The sequence below is a fragment of the Mustelus asterias genome, unplaced genomic scaffold, assembly GCF_964213995.1.
Source record: "Mustelus asterias unplaced genomic scaffold, sMusAst1.hap1.1 HAP1_SCAFFOLD_3018, whole genome shotgun sequence".
Classification (NCBI taxonomy): domain Eukaryota; kingdom Metazoa; phylum Chordata; class Chondrichthyes; order Carcharhiniformes; family Triakidae; genus Mustelus; species Mustelus asterias.
Window position 1 is genome coordinate 1 of NW_027592963.1, and position 19,311 is coordinate 19,311.

Sequence of the window (19,311 nt, forward strand, 5' to 3'; positions counted from 1 at the left end):
CCACCCCCCTCCCCCTCCATCCCCCCCACCCCCTCCATCCCCCCTCCCCCACCATCCCCCCACCCCCTCCATCCCCCCCTCCCCCTCCATCCCCCCCTCCCCCTCCATCCCCCCTCCCCTCCCCCCTCCCCTCTCCCCCCCCTCCCCATCCCCCCCTCCCCCCATCCCCCTCCCCTCCATCCCCCTCCCCTCCATCCCCCTCCCCTCCATCCATCCCCCTCCCCTCCATCCATCCCCCTCCCCCTCCATCCATCCCCCTCCCCTCCATCCATCCCCCTCCCCTCCATCCCTCTCCCCTCCATCCCCCTCCCCTCCATCCCCCTCCCCCTCCATCCCCCTCCCCTCCATCCATCCCCCTCCCCTCCATCCATCCCCCTCCCCTCCATCCATCCCCCTCCCCTCCATCCATCCCCCTCCCCTCCATCCCCCCCTCCCCTCCATCCCCCCCTCCCCTCCATCCCCCTCCCCTCCATCCCCCTCCCCTCCATCCCCCTCCCCTCCATCCCCCTCCCCTCCATCCATCCCCCTCCCCTCCATCCCCCTCCCCTCCATCCCCCTCCCCTCCATCCCCCTCCCCTCCCCTCCCCTCCATCCCCCTCCCCTCCCCTCCATCCCCCTCCCCTCCCTCCCCTCCATCCCCCTCCCCTCCCCTCCCCTCCCATCCCCCTCCCCTCCATCCCCCTCCCCTCCCCTCCATCCCCCTCCCCTCCCCTCCCCTCCATCCCCCTCCCCTCCCCTCCCCTCCCCTCTCCCCCCTCACTTTCTCCATTACATTTTCTCACATTCTCTCCATCTTCTTTGTTGCCATGGGGATGAATGAACCGGAAGCGGAAGCAGCGCCCGTGACCCCGGCAGCAGAGAAGCCGGAAGTCTGAGCTTGGGGTTTCTGAATTAAAGCTTCTTCTTCAAACTGGGTTTGTTGTATTTGGATTTATTTTTAAACTTGAGTTTATTAAATTTGGATTTATTCAATTTTATTAAATTTGGGTTTATTTTAACATTTGAATTTATTTTTAAAATTTGGTATTTTTCAATTTTATTAAATTTGGTTTTATTTTAAAATTTGAGTTTATTCAATTTGTGTTTCTTAAATTTGAATTTATTTATTAAATTATGGTTTATTCCAGTTTATTAAATTTGAGTTTATTTTTAAATTTGAGTTCATTAAATGTGTTCATTAATTAAATTTGGATTTATTCTATTAGAGACAGACCAGAAACTCCAAGGTATATTATGAAGTTGACCTAGATCCCAACTTTTTTTTGATTTTTGACATTTGTGCCAAATGTGCATAATGTGTTTTGCTCCAGGTGTGATTCCATTGATCCACTAGGAATCTTTTATCAAAACAAACTTTAACATCACAGTGAAAGTATAATAAAAGAATTATCATAACCTTTACCAATTGAAAATATTTAAAGATGACACAGTATAATTCTTAACAGCGAGGGGACTGGAAAGTTCCAATGTAAGCAATATCCCCTCAGACATAAATTCCTCTTCAGACTAAGTTACCAAAAAAATTGGCTCATGTGGATGCTAGAATTCCAGCCTTTTAACACCTCTGCACAGAGCTCCAGACAAACCCCCGTCTTCTCACTCCCATACAACAGTCTCCAGAGAAAGATATAACTTCCAAACAGCAGAACGTCAGAGAATAAGACCTATTTTCTGGCAAATCCCAGTCTCCAATCTTGAGAGAGAGGAAGAGCTACCTCTCGCTCCAGCACCAACTGAGCTTGTTTTCTCTCTGTGAACCTAGCCCCGCCCAGTCACATCCTTTCCTAATCAAACCCCACTCTGAAAACCCCCAGGGAAAAACACTAACATACAACCCTACATTGGTCCAGATTAAAACAAACATTCCAGCAATTAAGATCAGTTATGCTGCTGCAGTAACAACAGGGAATGCCGGCTGGAGACAACGATAAATAGGAGGGACTGCTAAATAAAATCCTGCACCAGATATAAAACGCAAATAGATTTCTTAAAGGCACAGTATTGTCACAATGTAGTGAATTTGGGTTTGTTAAATTTGGGTTTGTTTATTATATTTGAGCTTATTTATTAAATGGGTTTATTACATTTAACTAATTAAGGGATTATGTATTAAATTTGAGTTTGTTCATTAAATTTGGGTTTATTATATTTGGGTTCATTAAATTTGGGTTAATTAAATATCAGTTTATTGATTTTGTGTCTATTAAATTGGATTATTTATTACATTTCTGTCTACTATACTTGGGTTTATTAACGTTAGTTACACCTGAGTTTATTAAATTTGGGAATATTTATTAAATCTGAGTGTTGATTAAATTTAGTTTATTAAATTTGGGTTTAAAATTAAAATTGAACTTAATAAATTTTGGTGCATTAAAGTTTGTTAAGTTGGGGATTATTTATAACATTTGGTTTATTTTCCTGAAGCTCATTTCCGGTTCCCATGGTAACGCGGCCTAGCTCCGCTCCGAGCCTGAATCCAGCGCCGGCGCCGCGGGTGAGTTTGTGCCCAATGCCGGGCCCGGGAGGCTGCGGCCCGGGGAGCGGGCAGACCCCGGACCGATCATCGCTGCACATCCCCGTCCCACGCGGCCGAGGGGTGGCCCCTTCCCCGGCTGCTGCCCTTGGGAATTGGCCTCAGCGCCCTGGGGTCGGGTTGCGGTGGTCAGTTGGTCTCAGCACCCTGGGATTGGAGTGGTCAGTTGACCACAGGGCCTCTGAGGTTGGGGTGGTCACTTTGCCTCAGTGCCCCGGGGTCGGGTTGGAGTGGTCAATTGGTCCCTGGGGTCGGATTGGAGTGGTCAGTTGGCCTCAGCACCCCTGGGTCGGGTCAGAGTGATCAGTTGGCCTCAGGGCCCCTGGGTTGGAGTGGTCAGTTGGTCCCAGGGCTACTAGCTAGGGTTGAGATGCTTGGTTGATCTCAGCATTCCATGGGTCAGGTTGGAGTGGTCAGTTGACCTCAGCACCCTGGGGTCGGGTTGGAGTGGTCAGTTGGCCTCAGTGCCCTGGGGTTGGGTTGGAGTGAGCAGTTGGTCCCAGGGCTGCTAGCTGAGGTTGAGATGGTTGGTTGATCCCAGCATGCCATGGATCGGGTTAGAGTGGTCATTTGACCTCAGGGCCCCTGGGGTTTGAGTGGTCAGTTGACCTCAGGGCCCTGGGGTCAGGTTGGAGTGGTCAGTTGGCCTCAGCACCCTAGGGTTAGGTTGAAGTGGTCAGTTGGTCCTCAGACTGGGGGTGTATTTGCTGAGTGAAGTTAATACTTGCTGACAAGTGTGGAACCTGCATCCAGCATCTTGGGGAGGAAGGACTTGATCTTGGAGAGTTTTTTGTTGCTGAAAATCCATCTCCTACAAAAGGGATGTGATAATTACCAAGAAGCACCATTTCTGGGACTTGGTAACCTGGTGAAACGGATTTCCCGAATTCCTCACGTCCACATCAGATGAAAGCTTTCCTAAATTTGGAGTATTGTGTGCAGTTCTGGTCACCTCACTATAGGAAGGATGTGGAAGCGCTGGAAAGAGTGCAGAGGAGATTTACCAGGATGCTGCCTGGTTTGGAGGGTAGGTCTTATGAGGAAAGGTTGAGGGAGCTAGGGCTGTTCTCTCTGGAGCGGAGGAGGCTGAGGGGAGACTTAATAGAGGTTTATAAAATGATGAAGGGGATAGATAGAGTGAACGTTCAAAGACTATTTCCTCGGGTGGATGGAGCTATTACAAGGGGGCATAACTATAGGGTTCGTGGTGGGAGATACAGGAAGGATATCAGAGGTAGGTTCTTTACGCAGAGAGTGGTTGGGGTGTGGAATGGACTGCCTGCAGTGATAGTGGAGTCAGACACTTTAGGAACATTTAAGCGGTTATTGGATAGGCACATGGAGCACACCAGGATGATAGGGAGTGGGATAGCTTGATCTTGGTTTCAGATAAAGCTCGGCACAACATCGTGGGCCGAAGGGCCTGTTCTGTGCTGTACTGTTCTATGTTCTAAACGCAAGGTTAATCTGGAATATCGTTAAAATTATCATCAGACTTAACATTCGCTCTCTCCATCACCGACGCACAGTGGCAGCCGTGTGGACCATCTGCAAGATGCACTGCGGCAACTCAGCAAGGATCCTTCGACAGCACCTTCCAAACCCAGGAGCACTTCCATCTAGAAGGACAAGGACAGCAGACACATGGAAACACCACCACCTGCAAGTTCCCCTCCAATCCACTCACCATCCTGATTTGGGAATATAGCGCCATTCCTTCACCGTCACTGGATTAAAATCCTGGAACTCCCTCCCTAACAGCAATGTGGGTGTACCTACACCACATAGACATAGGTTCAAGAAGGCAGCTCACCACCACTTTCTCAAGGGCAACTAGGGATGGGCAATAAATACTGGCCTTGCCAGTGAAGTTCATATCTCATCTATAGGATAATTAATTGAATCAGATTCCACTGCCCTATTAAACAGAGCGTTCCAGGTCACAACCTACTGCTTGAAAAATATTCACCTGGCAACTCAACATTCCAGGATTATAGAATCTTTAGGCGAGACAGAGGAGAAGGTAAAGAGGAGGAGGCATTGCATTATTAGTTATGGAGTCAGTTACTGCAGTAAGAAAATATGATATCTTGGAGGGGGCATCAAATGAATATTAATATTCTGTTTAAGGAGATAATTCCAGCTTCTCCAATCTCTGCACAATACTGAAATCCCTCATTGTACTTGTTTGTTTTCATTATGTAGGTTTGAAGGCTGCCCAACTCCCTTGGTGTGTCTGTGAAGAGATGTTCCCCACAGGTGTGATGAGGACCTGGATATCATCGTTGACTTTGGGTGAGAGTTTTACTTGTGATAGAATTTGTCATCTTGGATTGGTTTTGGGCCCGGCGGGGGGCGGGGGGGGGGGGACTGTGGCCCTCTCCTGGTTCTTGGTCATGATCCAGCAAGTGGGTGTCGGGAAAGGAATGGCACCGTTTTAAAATTCCCTTTCAGGACAGGGATGAGAAACTTTTTCTCTGAGGGTCGTGTGACCTTGAAACATTCTGCCTCAGAAGGTGGTGGAGCAGGAGTCAGCTAATCTGCCATAGAATCCCTACAGTGCAGAAGGAGGCCATTCGGTCCATCGAATCTGCACTGACTCTCTGACAGAGCATCGTACCCACGCCCACAACCTGCCAGTAACCATGCGCATTTACCATGGCTAACCCCCCCCCCCCAACTTACAGATCTTGGGACACTAAGGGGCAATTTAGCATGGCCAATCCATCTACCTGCACATCTTCGGAGTGTGGGAGGAAACCGGAGCACCCGGAGAAAACCCATGCAGATACGGGGAGAATGTGCAAACTCCGCACAGACAGTGACCGTTCTAGAATTCAACACTGGCTGGTTAATTTTACTGAGCGACTTCCCCCCATTTTTCAGCAAATAAAGCGACTCTCTTCCTCTCCTCCCCTTGCATTGCCTCCCCCTCCACTGCCTCCCCCCCCCACTGCCTCCTCCCCTCGCACTGCCTCTCCCCCCCCCACAGCCTCCTCCCCTCGCACTGCCTCCCCCCCCCCCACTGCCTCCTCCCCTTGTACTGTCTCCCCTCCCTGCACTGCCTCTCTCTCTCTCTCTTCCCCCCCCCCGTCTCCTCACCTTGGACTGCCCCCCCGCGCTGCACTCCTGGGTCCTGTGGGAGGTACAAAATGCCTTTGAACACTCTCACTCCATCCTCACAGCATCCATGTCCCAGACGTTAGACCAGTGTGTCTTTCCAGTGCCAAAGTGGCCAGACCGCCTCAAACTGTTGTGCCTTTCCCTGCCCAGTTGATCTCCCATTTATTGCAGGACAAGAACAAGCCCAATCTCCGCTACAAGCCACCCACACCGACCCCCACCCCCACCCCTCCCACCTTTGTAGATACAACCAGCATCCTGTACCTCTCAGCCCAACTCTCCATCAGTTGATCTTGAGATTCTAACCACATAATCCTTACCTCGTTAGCTTTCTGTTTCACCTTTATGCTATTGAACCTGATCTGCCCCTCAGGTTTCGGTGAACCCGCTTTGTTGGTTGTTAAAAGTGCTTTCCTACACCCTGAGGTGACGATCGTGTAAAGTTCTCATCGTCCCAGCACCATTTATAGAGTTGCGGAAAGGAGGAGTGTGTCTGGGGTGAGAGAAAAATCTGAGTAACTAACGTCCTGGAGGAGATGTGTGGAGATCAGGAACGTAAACAGATTCATTCCCAGATTAATATCTGTCAATATGATCAGTAGAATAAAATCCTGATTTCAGAATAGTGGCTAATTAAGAAAATTACAAACTATTCAAAGGTGAAACTATTTCCACACTTGTTTCCCTTCTAGTGCCCCCTGTTATTAGGTTTGAGTTATTTATTATTGTCACAAGTAAGGCTTACATTAACACTGCAATGAAGTTACTGTGAAAATCCCCTAGTCGCCACACTCCGGCGCATGTTCGGGTAACACTGAGGGAGAATTTAGCATAGCCAATGCACCTAACCAGCATGTCTTTCAGACTGTGGGAGGAAACCGGAGCACCCGGAGGAAACCCACGGAGACACGGGGAGAATGTGCACTCTCCACACATGACATGGAGTTGCCGGAGTTGGATTGGGGTAGGCACAGGAAGTAGTCTCACAACGCCAGCTTAAAGTCCAACAAGTTTATTTGGTAGCACGAGCTTTCGGAGTGCCGCTCCTTCATCACTCACCTGTCTCCAGACTGACAGTGACCCAAGCCGGGAATCGAACCCTGGTCCCTGGCGCTGTGAGGCAGCAGTGCTAACCACTGTGCCACCGTGCTATGTACTAGGTTGAGATGGAGTGTTAGGTGGATTGGCCATGCTAAATTGCCCCTTAGTGTCCAAAGATGTGCAGGCCAGGGGGATTAACAGGGTAAACACATAGGGTTATGGGGATAGGGCAGGAGGGTGGGCCTGATGGAGAGATGGTGCCAACTCGATGGGCCAAATGGCCTCCTCCTGCACTGTAGGGATTTTATGATTCTAAACGTTGTCATGGAACTGCTCGGAAAATGGTCTCCTTCTGTTTTTTTTTACATTCATTTGTGAAATTTGGGTGTTGCAATCTAGGTCCAGCATGTATTTCCCATCCCTAATTGCCCCTTGAGAAGGTGGCGATGAACCGCTGCAGTCTCTGAGATGTAGGGACACCCACACAGGAGGGAGTTCCAGGATTTTCAGCCAGTGACAGTGAAGGAACAGTCGATATATTTCCAAGTCAGGATGGTGAGTGACTCGGAGGGCAACTTGCAGGTGGGGGTGTTCCCAGGTATCTGCTGCCCTTGTCCTTCTAGATGGAAGTGGTCGTGGGTTTGGAAAGTGCTGTTGAAGGAGCCTTGATGAGTTGCAGTGCATCTTGTAGATGGTCCACATGGCGGCCACTGATTCTGTGCTGTGATTACAATGTGAATGAATTTGAGATTTTTCCTGTGCTTCCTCCTAGGGGCAGCGAGACTCATCAGTTCACCGGCCTCCCATCTTCAGCCAGCTTTTCCAGCCGGCGTCACGCTGCTCCCTGCTGTGTTCCAACAGAACTGCCGGACCATGGCCACCCTCCACCAGATGCACAGGATGGGCAAACCCAAGCGGCCGCCCCCCAAGTTGGGCCCCACCTTTGGCCGGCCGCAGCTGAAGGGGGTGGTGCTGAAAACCATGATCCGCAAGCCCAAGAAGCCCAACTCTGCCAATCGCAAGTGCGCCCGCGTCCGGCTGAGCAACGGCAAGGAGGTGATCGTCTTCATCCCCGGAGAGGGCCACAATCTCCAGGAACACAACATCGTACTGGTGGAGGGGGGACGAACACAAGACCTCCCGGGAGTCAAGCTAAAAGTGGTGCGGGGGAAGTACGACTGCGCTCACGTCCAAAAGAAAAAGTAAAGACTTATTATTAAAAGAGCCGGGACTGAGAGTGAATCATTAAAGCTACTTGAACCCACATTTGCTTTCATTCGTGTTATCTCATGTTCCAGAACAGGCCCTCCCCAACCTTTGTCGCCAATCTTCACCGCACACACTGAGGGCTACAGCTGTTGGCCTCAGTAGCACTGGGTTGGGTATGGGTGAGTACTCGCCAGCATTCCTGATCGCTGCCCTCCTCCCTGGGAAGCCTGGAGAGTTTAGAGTTCCCTCCACAGCTACAGTCCCCAATCTTTTACCATCCCTATGAATGACTTGGGTGAAGGGAGAGAAGGTACGGTTGTTAAATTCACCAGTAACACAAAGTTAGGTAGGAAGGAAAGTTGTGAAGAGGACATAGGGATACAAAGGGGACGGAGACAGATTAAGTGAGTGGGCAAAGACAAGTGGGGACGGGTCTGTCACTATAACACTGGGGTACAGTACTGGTGGGGACGGGTCTGTCGCTGTATATCACTGGGGTACAGTACTGGTGGGGACGGGTCTGTCACTGTATAACACTGAGGTACAGTACTGGTGGGGACGGGTCTGTCACTGTATAACACTGAGGTACAGTACTGGTGGGGACGGGTCTGTCACTGTATAACACTGGGGTACAGTACTGGTGGGGACGGGTCTGTCACTATAACACTGGGGTACAGTACTGGTGGGGACGGCTCTGTCACTGTATAACACTGGGGTACAGTACTGGTGGGGACGGGTCTGTCACTGTATAACACTGGGATACAGTACTGGTGGGGACGGGTCTGTCGCTGTATAACACTTGGGTACAGTAGTGGTGGGGATGGGTCTGTTACTATTACACTGGGATACAGTACTGGTGGGGACGGGTCTGTCACTATGAGAGATTCGGTACAGATCTGTCACTGTAACACGGGGATTCAGTGCAGGCGGGTTCATGTCTGTCACTGGCGATGGGATCTGGTGGCACTAATACTGCAGGTAGCAGTCATTGGATGCTGACTGGGGTTAGACCATCAGATGGTCTCAGATGACAAGTAGGACTTGAGGGAACTGGTTTGAACATGAGCTACACCAAGGATTTCCCTCTTACAGGGACTGCCCAGTGTCCCATTCCAGAGACTTGAGCACAAAGCCCAGTCTGACACTCGCAGTGCAGTATTGAGGGAGTGCTGCAATGCCAGTCATTGAAGTGCAAGTTAAACCAACGCTGCATCTGCATGTTGAACTAGAGTTAAGAGATGCCCCCACCCCCATATGGAAAAAAGATGGAGAAATCTCCAAGTATCCTGACCAACTTTCCTTCCTCTTCCTCCACCCTGCACCATTATCAAAAACAGGCCGGAATATCTGAATAGAGATCCATTTTAATCACAACAGATCGCTTACTTTCTCCAATCCAATACATAGCAGAGAGACAGGTGTGTACCTCACCTGACTGTGAGGAACCATCTCACGATTGTCACAAAACATCTCCTTTCCCATCAGGGGAAGAAAGGCTCACTGCTCTTCCGAGTTTCCTCTGGTGCTCCTCTTGTCTTTCACCAGTAGATAGTCCTATGGAAAGGCCCAATACCCACCTAGGAGACCCTTTGCTGCCTGGATGGTGATGGGGAGCAGGAACCTGATCCCTTCGTCAAGGCATACAGCATCCTTGCCTTCGTTGGCCGGGGCATTGAGATTAAAACTTGGCAAGTCATGTTGCAGCTTTATAGAGCTTCAGTTAGGCCGCACTTGGAATATAGTGTTCAATTCTGGTCGCCACACTACCAGATGGATGTGGAGGCTTTGGAGAGGGTACAGAAAAGATTTACCAGGATGTTGCCAGGTATGGAGGGCAAGAGCTATGAGGAGAGGTTGGAGAAACTTAGTTTGGTCTCACTGGAATGTCGGAGGTTGAGGGACGAGGTTGAGGATAGAAGTCTACAAGATTATGAGAGGCATGGACAGAGTGGATAGTCAGAAGCTTTTTTCCAGGGGGGAAGAGTCAATTACTAGGGGGCATAGGTTTAAGGTGCGAGGGGCAAGGTTTAAAGGAGATGTACAAGGTAGATTTTTTACTCAGGTGGTGGGTGCCTGGAACTCGCTGCTGGGGGAGGTAGTGGACGCAGATACGATCGTGACTTTTAAGGGGCATCTTGACAAATACATAAATAGATGGGAATAGAGGGATATGGTCCCCAGAAGGGTAAGGGATTTTAGTTCAGTCAGGCAGCATGGTCGGTGCAGGCTTGGAGGGCCGAAGGGCCTGTCCCTGTGCTGTAATTTTCTTTGTTCAATCCACACTCCTCAGCGAACAGGAGCCTGAATCCTGCGCTTCCCCAGTTAGCAGAGATGGAGGATGATGCCGGCGATTGTTGAGGTGGCTTGTGTTTCCCATAAAGCCACTCTGGCACATCCGCAACTTATACAATTATTTGGACAGTTTCTTTAAACAGAGACGAACAAATATTTTAAGGTGAAAGGTCTGACTGGGAGGCATTTCCCTTTACACACCAATAGTCTGACAGGACAAACACATTCTTGGCTTTACACCCAACTTCAGGCCAGGAAACTGGTCTTCTTACACTGTTCATTGTGAAACTTTGCCATTGGAGTTGGAGCAGGTGGTGGAGATCACAGGTGGTCTTGCGGGGAGGAGGGTTCTCTGAGTATGGAGCACACCGTTGCAAGGATTCTCACTCCAGGTGATGAAAGGAGAGGATCGGGCTCAGTCAGGGAGTCGCCACCTTCAGAAGACTTGGGAAAAAACACTAAATAAAACTCCTCTCATTAATGTGACACCTCAGAGCCCGGGTGTGAAGTGTTCACCTTGCTGTGAGTAATCTTGGTTCTATTTCCCCTTATATGCTTCGACTGGACCTCCGGGTTCAGTCAGCTTCCTGCCAATGGAGACCAGTTTTACCCACGCTGCTTTGAGAGAGTGAAACTGCCCAATATTCTGCAATGGTTACCAACAGTTCTCCCGTGGCATTGCTCGTGCATAGTCTCAGGTTGTGGTGTTTTAGCAGTTGATCTAACACCATTTATATAGTGCCTTTTGCGTAATAAAATGTCCTAGTGTACTTCGGAGGAGTGTTAGCAAACAAAAATAAAACACTAAAATTGATAATCTGGGCTCACAATAGCTGCTTAACACCCTGAGGTCAGTCAGAGGGCAATTGTCCTTTGTAAATTGCAGAGTACAGGTCAACGACTGGGCTACCTCTAGCTTTTTTTGCCTCACACCCCAGTGTGACATCTGGGAGGTGCTGGACACACGCGAGGTGTGAAGAATTTGGGGGTAGAATTTCCGCAGGGGATCCCTGATCTCTGGCTGCAGCGACTGATGGAATCCAAGAGGAAACACAGACAATCTTACTGTGGTAGAGGGAGAGACTTGGTGCGAGCATCCGAGGCCTTTGTGGGTGCTTCTAACAGAGGGGTCCCGCTCCTGCTAGGAACTATGGGTGAACCCCACCTCCATTACAATGATGCTTGACTGTTTCCCTCAGCTTACTGGACCACCAAAGGCAATTAAGCCCAGTGTCCTACCCAATAAGCTTGATCAGCTGACAGACAACTGTAGAGATTAGTTTGAGCTTTTAATTTATCCAGGCATCAACTTGAAACGTACCTTGCATCAATTTCACTCATTCTGCACCTAGTGGTGGAGGCGGACACACTGGGAACGTTTAAGACTTATCTAGATAGCCACATGAACGGAGTGGGAATGGAGGGATACAAAAGAACGATCTAGTTTGGACCAGGGAGCGGCGCGGGCTTGGAGGGCCGAAGGGCCTGTTCCTGTGCTGTATTGTTCTTTGTTTGTTTGTAGTGCTCGGTGTTATCCGAAAGACTTTTGGATCAAAGGATTACGTTGGTGAAAACGTGACTCTAAGTAAAACAAGAGTGACCATGAGCTGCAGATTTGTAATCCCATCAACCAGTCGGTGACCCAGTGAGTTTAACGTGAAGATTCTGCCCGTGTTAGGATTTGTGCCGGTTCCTGTAAACTTCCGGAACCACCTACCGAATGACCCGTAGGACCCTCGACAAGAGTCTGGCCACATCCTGTTAGGACACAGCGTTTCCCAATGGAAAGGCCAATCCCTCACCCATTTTACAGCAGCGGGAAGTCACTGGATAACAATCGAGACCAGGAATGTTCTCTTCCCCTTCCTTAGCTCAGAGATAGAGTCATAGAGGTTTACAGCATGGAAACAGGCCCTTCGGCCCAACTTGTCCATGCCGCCCTTTTTTTTAACCACTAAGCTAGTCCCAATTGCCTGCATTTGGCCCATATCCCTCTGTACCCATCTTACCCATGTAACTATCTAAATGCTTTTTAAAAGACTAAGTTGTACCCGCCTCTACTACTACCTCTGGCAGCTTGTTCCAGACACTCACCACCCTCTGTGTGAAAAAACTGCCCCTCTGGATCCTTTTGTATCTCTCCCCTCTCACCTTAAACCTATGCCCTCTAGTTTTAGACTCCCCTACCTTTGGGAAAAGATATTGACTATCTAGCTGATCTGTGCCCCTCATTATTTTATAAACCTCTATAAGGTCACCCCTCAGCATCCTACATTCCAGGGAAAAAAATCCCCAGTCTATCCAGCCTCTCCTTATTACTCAAACCATCAGGTTCCGGTAGAATCCTAGTAAATCTTTTCTGCACTCTTTCTAGTTTAATAATATCCTTTCTTTTTAGGGTGGCATGGTAGCAGTGGTTAGCGCAGTTGCCTCACCGCGCCAGGGACCCAGGTTCAATTCCTGGTTTGGGTCACTGTCTGTGTGGAATTTGCACGTTCTCCCCGTGTCTGCATGGGTTTCCTCCGGGTACTCCGGTTTCCTCCCACAGTCTGAAAGACGTGCTGGTTCGGGCGCATTGGCCCGAACAGGCGTCAAGCTGTGGCGACTTGGGGAATTTCACAGTAGCTCCATTGCAGTGTTAATGTAAGTCTTACTTGTGACACTAATAAATAAACTTTACTTTCTCTGTAATAATACTGAAACCTAGTGCAGTGAAGCCCAAAATCTGACCTGAACTGAGATCAGGCCAGAGCACCCCGGACGGAAACGCACGTGGGTTTATCCATCGGCCTGTCCAGAGTTACTCAATGAGATTACAGCCTTAAAAAAAATCACTCTGCAGGGTTTAATCACATACATCGCAACAATCGTGTGTGAGATTAAGATTGTGTTCTGGTCAAAAGCATCACCAATAGCTCAGTGCATTGACAGTCTGTACGCTTGGTGCCACGGGGAGGGGGACGTGGCCAACAGATAGAGATGGAATCCCCGGAAACAACGTCTGGTTAATTACCTGTAATTAACGTGGTCCATATTTACACCGAGTCAGTGTGACAACTCAACCTTGAACAAAGCAGTTTCTCAGTAGTGGTCCCAATGGCGAAATATGCCCTTAGTCTGATCGTGCACCTTGCTTTTTCAAAGTTACAAACGGGAAAATTTGGATTAACATCAAACTGGTTTGAGGGGGGGGTCGGGGCGAGATAATGGAAGGGCAGGTGCGGGGAGGGGGAGATAATGGAGAAGGGGAGATAATGGGAAGGGGAAATAATGGGGGTGATAATAGGGGGAGGGGAAGATAATGGGGGAGGGGAGATAGTGGGGGAGGGGAGATAATGGGGGGAGAGGGGATAATGTGGGGAGGGGGATAATGTGGGGTAAGGGGAGAAATGGGGGGGGAAGGGGGAGATAATGGGGAAGGGGGAGATAATGTGGATGGGGGAGATAATGGGGGAGATAATGGGGGGAAGGGGAGATAATGGGGAAGGGTGATAATGGGGGGAAAGGGGAGATAATGGGGGGAAGGGGGAGATAATGGGGAGATAATGGGGGAGGTAGGATAATGTGGGGAGGGGGGAAAACGTAGGGATGCGGGGGGATAATGGGAGGAGGGGGAGATAATAGAGGGCAGGTGGGGGAGGGAGGGTTGGTGGCGCAGTAAATAAAGGTGATGCCACGCCTGGGCCTTCACCTTGAGGCCCCATGTTTCGCTCCAGTCTGGATATCCGACGGAAAGTCCCCTTGATTCACGAGTCCGAGGTGAAATGAGGTGTGGTCAGCCTCGAACGTGGGCATTGACAAGGACGAGGAGGGGGCAATCGCACGCAGGGTGCAGGTAATGGATAAGATATCCCGTTAGTGCAGTGGGACTGATTCCTGTGAGGTTCGGGGAGGCGGGGAGGGGTGGGGGGGGGGGGGGGGGGGGGTGAGTTACTGGGACAGTGCAGAGGGAGCTTTACATTGTCCATTCCTGTGCTTAACGCTGCAACACTTTGGCGCTCCAATGAACAGAAAATTAGCACAAAGGAAAAAAACTGCAAGAAAATACTGTTAGGTTAAGGTCACGGATTTTGTCGTCTTCAAATAAATAGTAAACAATGAGAAAGTCGTTCTTTAAAGTCCATCCCAGGGGTTTGGAGGAAGTCCGTTTCCAGTGGGCTTTCTGCTGGTTTCACCTGGTATCGAGCCGCCTGACGCGCACCTTCTGTTTGTAATGATATTCCTTCAGGTACTCCTTCAGGGTGTTGGGAATGGGGAGGAGCTCGATCCCATCGTAAGTGGAGCAGCTGGAAATGGCGGCCCGGCAGATGTGCTGGAGACTGAACGGGAAGGTCCTGTTGATGGGATTGGAGAGGAGTGGTTCAAAGAACATGCAGGAGTTGGGGTCCTTGTAGTGCTCGAGGAGGCCGGTGACCGTGGGAGCGTGGAAGACGCTGGGGTCGTGCACGTCGAAGCTGAAGTTGTGGTTCCACTGCTCGATGCGCGCGTGCAGAGAGCGGCTGTACCTGCGGAAGCTGACCGAGAAGAGGTAGTCCTCTTGCGCTGAGTCCCGCAGCAGGAAAGCTCCCTCTGGTTTGCCCTCCAGCAGGGCTTCGGCCTGGTACCGGTCCATGACGCCCCAGTAGCAAGGAAAAGTGGTCAGCTCCAGGAGGTCGGGAACCAGGCAGTGGATGTAGTCGATCTGGGTGTGGGCGCGGTAGCCATCTTTGATCTCCACCTGCTCGGGGGGCAGTTGGGGAGGGGGCGCCTCTTCGACGGACGCACTCTCCTGGAGCTGGAGGGTGGCCCGGTCATCTCCGGCCAACTCGTTCATCCCGGGCGCCAGCTTGGGCCCCAGTTTGTACAAGGGGTTGATCTGCGCGGTCACCTCGAAGGTGTGAATCTGTGCGTGGGGGGGTGGCTCGACCCCCTGCTCGATGCTGATCCGCCGCCTCTCTCGCAGACGGTCATCTTCATCCTCCACGGGCGTCCCGCCAGAGGACGCCGTATCCAGCATGGGGGAGCTCTGTGACACGGGCGCCGTGTGCTGCTTTATCAGGTACCATTTCTGCGCTAAATCCGTGCCGGCAGGGAAGGGGCATTTATCCAGCATCAGCTCACTAATGTGGATCTTCCTCTTGGAGGAGGACAGGATGGCAGAATGCAGGCCGTGGGATTTAATTGGGAAACACTGGCCCACCACATCCTGAATCCGCTGCCTCAGTGACCGACTGTGCAGTTTGCACGCTCCAGCGTCCCGGGAATCCTTCTCCCGGGTCACATCCAGGTTCTGTTTTCCCGATTTCCTGCCCGAAGGATTCCCGGCGTTCCCCTCCTTTTGTCCCATCCCCGAGGCGCCGGCGGAGAGTTCGGATTTGTGGGAATTTCTGTTCTTCTTTTTGCTCCGACTCTCCGCCTGTTCCTCTGGGTCCCCTCGCCTGACCTTGGGCCTCACAGCCCGCTTGTCTTTCTCCGGCCTCTCGTTCTCCCGCGGCTCTGACATGCTTTCCGGGAGCGAGCGGGAATGGGCGCGGATCGCGGCTGTCAGCTTTAAGACAAACTGCCGCCGAGAGGCCGACAGCCGGTCGAATCCGTTAACAGACGACACTTGGCAACACGCCCAACAGTTCGAGCCACCATCGTGCCGTGCATTGCCCACTCCGCTTCCCAACTCCCCACTACTCAATTTGATTCGGGTCCGGAAACCAGGAACTTCCTGGGAATGCCATGGAGAAACTTACACTGTAAAAAAAAAAAGAGATGATGGAATGTGAATGAAACTGCTCCCACACCAAGTCTTTTTTTATTCATTCGTGGGACATGGCATCGCTGGCCGGGCCAGCATCTATTGCCCATCCCTAGTTGCCCTTGGCGGTGAGCTGCCCTTCTTGCAACCGAGTGTCTCGCTGTGCCATTTCAGAGGGCAGTTCAGAGTCAACCACCTTGCTGTGGCTCTGGAGTCACATGTAGGCCAGACCGGGTAAGGATGGCAGATTTCCTTCCCTAAAGGACATTAGTGAACCAGATGGGTTTTTCTGACAATCGACAATGGTTTCATGGTCATCATGTGGAGATGCTGGCATTGGACTGGGGTAAACACAGTAAGAGTTTTAACAACACCAGGTTAAAGTCCAACAGGTTTATTTGGTAGCAAGTACCATTAGCTTTCGGAGCGCTGCTCCTTCATCAGATGGAGTGGATATCTGGCAGATTTCCACTCCATCTGACGAAGGAGCAGCGCTCCGAAAGCTAATGGCATTTGCTACCAAATAAACCTGTTGGACATTAACCTGGTGTTGTTAAAACTCTTACTGTGTTCATGGTCATCAGCAGATTCTTAATTCCAGATATTTTTTATTGAATTCAATTCCTACAGAACTACATTTTGCACTCTCTTTTCCTTCTCTATGAATGGTATGCTTTGTCTGTATAGCGCGCAAGAAACAATACTTTTCACTGTATACTGATACATGTGACAATAATAAATCAAATTCCACCATCTGCTGTGGTGGGCTTCGAACCCGGGTCCCCAGAACATGAGCTGAGTTTCCGGATTAATAGTCTAGCAATAATAACACTAGACCATTGCCTCCCCTGATCTGATGGCATTCGAACGACGGAATGGCCGGCTCACAGGGCAGCGATGGTGGATGTAGGAGACACAGGGTGACTGTTGGTCAATATTTCCCCCCCCCGTGGCCCCCGATCTCAGGGAACGAAGGGAGAGCAGATGACCATGAAACCATTGTCGGAAAAACCCATCTGCTTCACTGACGTCCATCAGGGAAGGAAATCTGCCTTCCTTACCCGGTCTGGCCTACATGTGACTCCAGAGCCACACAGAAATGTGGTTGACTCTCAGCTGCTCTCCGGAATGACGCAGCCGAGACACTCAGAGGATCTCTTACTGCTTGAAAGGAGGGGAATAAAAGCGGGTCCGGTTGTGGATCCCTGGCTTCCTCTGCGTGAGCGAGGAGGGTAGCTTAACGCACAGACCTGGCACTGTCCTGCTCCTGGAACTGGGAGTTAACCCAGCCGAGGAGTCTTCCTGTTCCACATTTCACCGGACCTGATGCAAAATACTCCCCGTCTCGGTAAATATACCATCAACTAACCCACTGAATTTACTTCATAATCAGCCTAAAGCCCCAGTAAATACACAGAGGCGGTAAGTATCCAATAAATACCCGGTAACACCCTGTTCATACCTGAAAATTACCCAGTAAATACTGGGTTAGTACCGAGTAAATTCCCAATTAATCACCAGTTAATACCTAGGGGGAGATTCCCGGGGAAAGGGGGAAGATTGCCAGGGGAAGAGGGGGGTGATTCCCGGGGAAGAGGGGGAGATTCCCGGGGAAAGGGGGAAGATTGCCAGGGGAAGAGGGGGGGTGATTCCCGGGGAAGAGGGGGAGATTCCCGGGGAAGAGGGGGAAGATTGCCAGGGAAGAGGGGGGTGATTCCCAGGGAAGAGGGGGGTGATTCCCGGGGAAGAGGGGGGGTGATTCCCGGGGAAGAGGGGGGGTGATTCCCGGGGAAGAGGGGGGGTGATTCCCGGGGAAGAGGGGGGGGGGGGTGATTCCCGGGGAAGAGGGGGGGTGATTCCCGGGGAAGAGGGGGGGGTGATTCCCAGGGAAGAGGGGGGGTGATTCCCGGGGAAGAGGGGGGGTGATTCCCAGGGAAGAGGGGGGTGATTCCCGGGGAAGAGGGGGGGGGGTGATTCCCGGGGAAGAGGGGGGGGGTGATTCCCGGGGAAGAGGGGGGGGGGTGATTCCCGGGGAAGAGGGGGGGTGATTCCCGGGGAAGAGGTGGGGGGTGATTCCCGGGGAAGAGGTGGGGGGTGATTCCCGGGGAAGAGGTGGGGGGTGATTCCCGGGGAAGAGGTGGGGGGTGATTCCCGGGGAAGAGGGGGGGGGGGTGATTCCCGGGGAAGAGGGGGGGGGGGTGATTCCCGGGGAAGAGGGGGGGGGGGTGATTCCCGGGGAAGAGGGGGGGGGGGGTGATTCCCGGGGAAGAGGGGGGGGGTGTGATTCCCGAGGAAGAGGGGGGGGGGTGATTCCCGAGGAAGAGGGGGGGGGGTGATTCCCGGGGAAGAGGGGGGGGGGTGATTCCCGGGGAAGAGGGGGGGGGGTGATTCCCGAGGAAGAGGGGGGGGGGGTGATTCCCGGGGAAGAGGGGGGGGGGTGATTCCCGGGGAAGAGGGGGGGGGGTGATTCCCAGGGAGGGGGGGGGGGGGTGATTCCCAGGGAAGAGGGGGAAGATTGCCAGGGAAGAGGGGGGTGATTCCCAGGGAAGAGGGGGGTGATTCCTGGGGAAGGCGGGGGGGGGAAGAGGGGGTGTTTCCCGGGTTATTTAAGCGCTGGTTAGAGCGGGTTAAGCGCTAGTTAAGGCTGGTTAGTTACCGGTTGTTCCCCGGCCCCGGGCCGCGCTGCCGCCGCCGCTTCCTCCGTGCTTCCCGCCGCCGCCGCCGCTCACAGCGCCCTCGGAGCCCCCAGCGCCCGCGGAGCGAACAGCAGCCCGGACAGCCGCAAAACCCGGAGCGGAGCCACTCACAGACTGGAATCAGCCCCAAACCCCAACACCAACACCATTACCCCAACACCAACCCAACACCAACACCCCAACACCAACCCAACACCATTACCCCAACACCAACCCAACACCATTACCCCAACACCAACCCAACACCAACACCCCAACACCAACACCATTACCCCAACACCAACCCAATACCATTACCCCAACACCAACCCAACACCAACACCCCAACACCAACACCATTACCCCAACACCAACCCAACACCAACACCCCAACCCCAACACCAACCCAACACCAACACCACCCCAACACCATCACCCCAACACCAACACCCCAACACCAACCAATACCATCACCCCAACACCATCACCCCAACACCAACACCCCAACACCAACCCAGCACCCCAACACCAACACCCCAACACCAACACCCCAATGCCAAACCAACACCCCAACACCACCCCAACACCATCACCCCAACACCAACACCCGAACACCAACACCCCAACACCATCACCCCAACACCAACACCCCAACATCAACCCAGCACCAACACCAACCCAACACTCCAACACCAACACCCCAACACCAT

The 19,311-nt window shown here is 51.8% G+C and overlaps 2 protein-coding genes across 3 annotated transcripts; one reads left to right on the plus strand and one right to left on the minus strand.

The window, feature by feature from the left end:
- Positions 1-806: 806 nt before the first annotated feature.
- Positions 807-7,966, plus strand: mrps12 (mitochondrial ribosomal protein S12). 2 transcript variants are annotated; one of them, XM_078208005.1, is made up of 4 exons: positions 874-914; positions 2,428-2,497; positions 4,742-4,831; positions 7,473-7,966. In XM_078208005.1, the coding sequence occupies exons 3-4, from the start codon at positions 4,783-4,785 to the stop codon at positions 7,904-7,906; spliced, it is 483 nt and encodes a 160-aa protein (XP_078064131.1). In that variant the 5' UTR covers positions 874-914; positions 2,428-2,497; positions 4,742-4,782; the 3' UTR covers positions 7,907-7,966. The 2 variants fall into 2 exon arrangements, with proteins under 2 accessions (XP_078064129.1, XP_078064131.1); XM_078208003.1 differs by lacking the exon at positions 2,428-2,497 and having other exon boundaries at positions 807-914.
- A 6,265-nt stretch (positions 7,967-14,231) lies between these two features.
- On the minus strand, positions 14,232-18,665 carry socs9 (suppressor of cytokine signaling 9). Its single transcript, XM_078208006.1, has 2 exons — positions 18,583-18,665; positions 14,232-15,922 (listed from the first exon to the last, which is right to left on the minus strand). Exon 2 carries the CDS (start codon positions 15,681-15,683, stop codon positions 14,373-14,375), a length of 1,311 nt encoding a protein of 436 aa, XP_078064132.1. The 5' UTR covers positions 15,684-15,922; positions 18,583-18,665; the 3' UTR covers positions 14,232-14,372.
- Between the last annotated feature and the right edge of the window lie 646 nt (positions 18,666-19,311).

Excerpts from the sequence above, each read along its gene's own strand:
- mrps12 (XM_078208003.1), top strand. The coding sequence starts at position 4,783 with ATGTTCCCCACAGGTGTGATGAGGACCTGGATATCATCGTTGACTTTG. Across the intron at positions 4,832-7,472 it reads GATATCATCGTTGACTTTGG|GGGCAGCGAGACTCATCAGT; the intron begins GTGAGAGTTTTA and ends GCTTCCTCCTAG.
- socs9 (XM_078208006.1), bottom strand. The coding sequence starts at position 15,683 with ATGTCAGAGCCGCGGGAGAACGAGAGGCCGGAGAAAGACAAGCGGGCT.